Source organism: Enhydra lutris, unplaced genomic scaffold (genome assembly GCF_002288905.1).
Source record: "Enhydra lutris kenyoni isolate GAN:26980312 unplaced genomic scaffold, ASM228890v2 scaffoldscaffold950, whole genome shotgun sequence".
NCBI lineage: Eukaryota > Metazoa > Chordata > Mammalia > Carnivora > Mustelidae > Enhydra > Enhydra lutris.
Window position 1 is genome coordinate 3,626 of NW_019155034.1, and position 4,450 is coordinate 8,075.

General features: G+C 59.0%; 1 protein-coding gene across 1 annotated transcript in view; it reads right to left on the bottom strand.

Annotated features, from left to right (window-relative positions):
* LOC111140414 (keratin-associated protein 12-2-like) overlaps positions 1-1,952 on the bottom strand; it is a 4,698-nt gene extending 2,746 nt beyond the window's left edge. Inside the window, exon 1 of the mRNA XM_022492675.1 lies at positions 1,915-1,952. Coding sequence (XP_022348383.1) covers positions 1,915-1,952 — 38 coding nt within the window. The remainder of the gene's footprint in view (positions 1-1,914) is intronic.
* Positions 1,953-4,450: the final 2,498 nt, after the last annotated feature.

The window sequence follows — 4,450 nt, forward strand, 5'->3', positions numbered from 1 at the left end:
TGCGTGCCCGTGAGCTGTAAGCCAGCCGTGTGCGTGCCCATGAGCTGTAAGCCAGCCGTGTGCATGCCCGTGAGCTGTAAGCCAGCTGTGTGCATGCCTGTGAGCTGTAAGCCCATTGTGTATGTGGCTCCCTCCTGCCAGTCCTCTGGGGGCTGCCAGCCCTCCTGCCCCACCCTGCTCTGCAGGCCTGTCCCCTGCGGCACCCCTACGTGCTGCTGAGCCCACGGCCTCCTAGGACCCCTCCTCCGTGCTGTCAGAAGTAGCTGCTCTCCCAACTCCTACCAGGCAGCCCAGACATCACCCACTTCAGACCTTCTGGACCCAACTAGACCATCTTACAGCAAAGTTACTTGATCCCCCATACCTAGGCGAAGAGTCGCCCCCAGTGTCTCTGGCTGGTGTGGAGTGCCCAGCTCTGCAGCCCTGCACAAAAGTCTAATAAATTCCAGAGTGATCTGAAACCCACTGTGTGCACCGTCTCTCCTTTATGCCTGTCCCTGAACTGCTTCCTCTGGGCGTGGCTCCCAGAATTCAGAAACACTCCCTCTGCGGACAGGCCACAGGTTACCAGATGTCTGTACCCTGGGGGACCGGCCACTCAGGGGTGGCCTCTTGGGTGAGTGGGCGCTCCTAGCTCAGGGCCTCTGGGCCCTGGGCTTCCTTTGGTCCGCTTTGGTCCCTTGAACCAGCAAGGTTATTTCTTACTCTGCTGGGGGTACTGAGGGCGAATCTCTAACTTTGGGGTTTGACCCTTTTTAGGTAAAAAGGTCCCCTGCTCAGCAACCAATATGCGGAGCCAACCCAGCTCAAAATGAAAGTGTACGCCCTACAGATGAGTAGGGCTCCTCCTTCTCCCATTCGGGGGGAGAGGGCTTTGTGGGTGACTTTCGTGGCTCCCGGAGATGTCCACACCCTCATCCTCAGAACCGGTGAACACAGGTTCTGCAGAACTGCAGGCATGGCGGCTCCCCAGACGGGGTGGACTGAGGGTCTTGCCCCGGGAGCCGTCCTGGATTGGTTCGGGGCCTCACGTCATCCCAGGGACGTGGGAGAAGGGAGAGGAATGGCAGCTGCGGAAGAGGAGGCGGTGGGAAGAGGGACACTGGGCTGCGGGCTTGGAGCCCCGTCACCTCCGACTCCTTCTCTCTGTGGGCAACGGTAGCCTGCTGACGGTGTAGACGCCCCGCCTGTGAGCAGTTCTGCTGGCCTTGTAGATGCCAACAGAGCTGGTGGCACCACTAGTGGCTGGGAGGGACAGGGAACGGGTCGTGCAGGTGTTCCGGGAGGACCCAGGCCTGCCACACCCTGGTTTCAGTGCATGAGGCCCGCTCCAGACTCTGGCCATGGAGCCGTGAGAGAGTCCGCTGGTGCCGCTGTGGCCACCGTGTGTGCGGTCTGTCTCAGGGACCACGGCACAGACAGAGCCTCTCCGTGGCAGAGCCTTGGGTGGCTGCCCTCCTGTGTGCCCATGCGTGGAGCCTGCACTGTTCTGGGTCGGGACACCTGGCCCAGAACCTGCCCCTGACAGTGTGGGCTTAGCCCCTGTGGTGTGACCACAGACCACCCAAGAGCAAGGATGCTGGGGCCGCCCTGGGTGGGAGACGCCCAGAGCGTGCACGGTCATCAGCACAAGGGAGCCGGGGCACACCAGGGTGCCAGTGGGGAGCTATGTGAGAACCAAGAAATAGTCTAAGAGGAGTGCTGGGGGGGTCCTTCCTGCGACGGGACCACGGATCCATGGATCTGGAAATGTCCATTATCGTGAGGTCACGGGATACGTGATGGGAAATTCAGAGGGACTCTCAGAGCACCTACTGTGCACAGCTCTGCCTCATCCTTGGTCCCATGCAGACCCCACACCGGCCACCTGTCTCCCCGTCACGGGTGTCCAGCCCCTGCGGGTCATGCCCTCACCTTGCAGACACCCTCCCTCCAGGCACACCGGCAGCCATGGCGCCATCCGCCAAACAGCGGGGGAGCCTGCCCCAGTCCTCAGTGATGTTTTTGAGGGCAGTGACCGTCCCGGTCTGAGACATGATGGTTATGGGGGTATCTGGGGCCTGGGAGCTGCCCCCAGAAGGGCTCCCCGAGATCTGGAGGGTCTCAGAGCATCAGGCATTGTCCCCGCACTGTGTACACGTGTTAAAGAAGCCTCCCGAGGTAAAGACTCCTGTCACCTCCGACTCCACCACTCCCCACCGCTGGGCAGTGGTGGCCGGCTAACCGTGTAGACTCCCTATCTGTGAGCAGCCTGGCTGACCACGTAGATGTCCCATCTCCGATCAGTCAGACTGACTGTGTAGACACCGCGGCATGGAGCAGTCCAGCAGACTGTGTAGATGCTCTGTCCGTGGGTAGTCTGGCTGACTGGGTAGACACCCCAGCTGTGAGCAGTCTTGCTGACTGCATAGACGCCCCATCTAAAAGTAATCTGACTGTGTAGACGCTCCAGGCTGGAGCAGTTTGGCTGACTGCGTAGAGGCCCTGCCTGTGGGCACTCTGACTAACCATGTAGACACCCCACCTGTGAGCAGTCAGACTGACCGTGTAGATCCCCTGTCTGTAAGCAGCCTGGCTGACTGTGTAGACTCTGTCTGTGAGCAGACAGTTTACTGTGTAGACGTCCCAGCCAGGAATAGTCTGTCTGACTGTGTAGATGCCCCATCTGTGAACACTGAGACTGATCGTTTAGACGCCTCGTCTGTGAGCAGACAGTTTACTGTGTAGATGCCCTAGCCAGGAATCATCTGGCTGACCATGTAGACGCCATATCTGTGAGCAATCTGGCTGATTGTGTAGATACCCCGTCAGTGAGCAGTGTGACTGACTATGTAGACGCCCCATCAGCGAAGAGCCTGGCTGACCTTGTAGACACCCCGTCTGTGAGCAGTTCAGCCGACCATGTAGAGGCCCTGGCCGGGAGCAGCCTGGCCACCGGTGGCCGGCCATGCCTTCTTCAGCTGTGACCAACTTTCCTTCAGGAGCCGTCAGAAGGTCCTAGATGTTCTGGAGCCACTGGGCCAGAGCCAGGGAGCATCCTGCAGGGCCCCCCGCCCATCCCTCCCACGTGCTATTTTGGTTACACTGTGCTTCGCTGGTGTTCACGGGAGTCTACATCCCTGACCTTCAGTCTTTGGTTACGGATGCGGTGGGAGCTTCCTCCACGTCTTTAACTCTGTGCCGTGAAGAATCCATCGAGGTCCCTGTTCATTTACCTGTGCAGGTGGTCACATTTCTCTTCAAACGAGCAAGTAATGGGTACAGGTTTTCAGTAAGTTCAGGCAGACTGAGGGATTTAAGAGTCAAGGTGGGTTTGCAACCCAGCCCCTTTCTCTTTAAAGGCCCCCTGAGGTTTTTGCTCTGTCTCCACCTCCCTGGGGTAGAGCTAACTTGGGGCAGGGGACGGAGCCAGCCGCTGTGGAGAGGTAGACACCTTCTGCTCCTCCTCCCGCCTGCCGGGCCTCTGCTGCTCTGCTCCTGGGGGCCTCTTCCGTCTGTTCCTGGCACAAGGGGTGAGTAGGGAGCCTGATGCTGACCTGGTGGTCTGACTGGTGCCCGCTTGACTCTCTAGCACTTGTGGTCCCCTGAGACTGCAGGCTCATCATCTTCCACTGTTCTGAGGATTTGTCAACAAGGCATCTTTTTCTCCCTGTCTCCCCAATCAGACCTTGAAGTCTTGAGTAGAATGAATGATGTCTGAACTGACCCTTCCACCCCTCTGGGGGCCTACAGGGATTTGCTGGTGCTTCAGGGCAGCAGCCCTTGTGCCCAGACCAGCATGCCGGCATTCCTCTGGGCGGCACCTCTCTTCGAGGGAGTCGGCGTGGTGCTAGGCACTGGACCCTCAAGTTCCCACCAGTTAGGTCGTGCTGCTCCTCAGCTCACCCTTAACCTGCATGGGTAGGGGGCCAGGCATGGGCTAGACCCCAAAGTCCCCTCAGGGTCTAAGCCTTGTGCAACCACGCCCACCCCCTCCCCTGGCCCAGGGAGGGCTCATCACTGTGAGGAAGGCCACAGGGTGGGGAAGGGACATGGAGTGTGCAGAGCCACATTCAGACCTCATCATCTCTCAGGGGCTTTGAACTTGGAGTTTGAGAATATGTCTTTATTGTTGGCTTCCACCAGAAAGAGCTCCAGTCCGGAGCGGTCTCTGGGCTCCGAGGAGGAGGAGAAAACAAACACTGGTCTCTAGGTCATGACACAAACATTTTATTGATTATAGCGATTGGCCTTTGTCACGTGGAACACGAGCCACCGGCCCTACAGAAGAGGGTTCCCGGGGAGCCGCAGTCCCCCTCCACTGAGGGACTGGTGGGCATCTCTTCTCAGGAAAGGATGGGCGGCATGTTCAAGTCCCCAGTAGGCAGCAGCTGCGTGTCCACCGACAGGCAGGGGATGGTCTTGGACGTCAGAGCTCCTGAGAGAGGACATTTGTGCCCAGGAGCAAAGA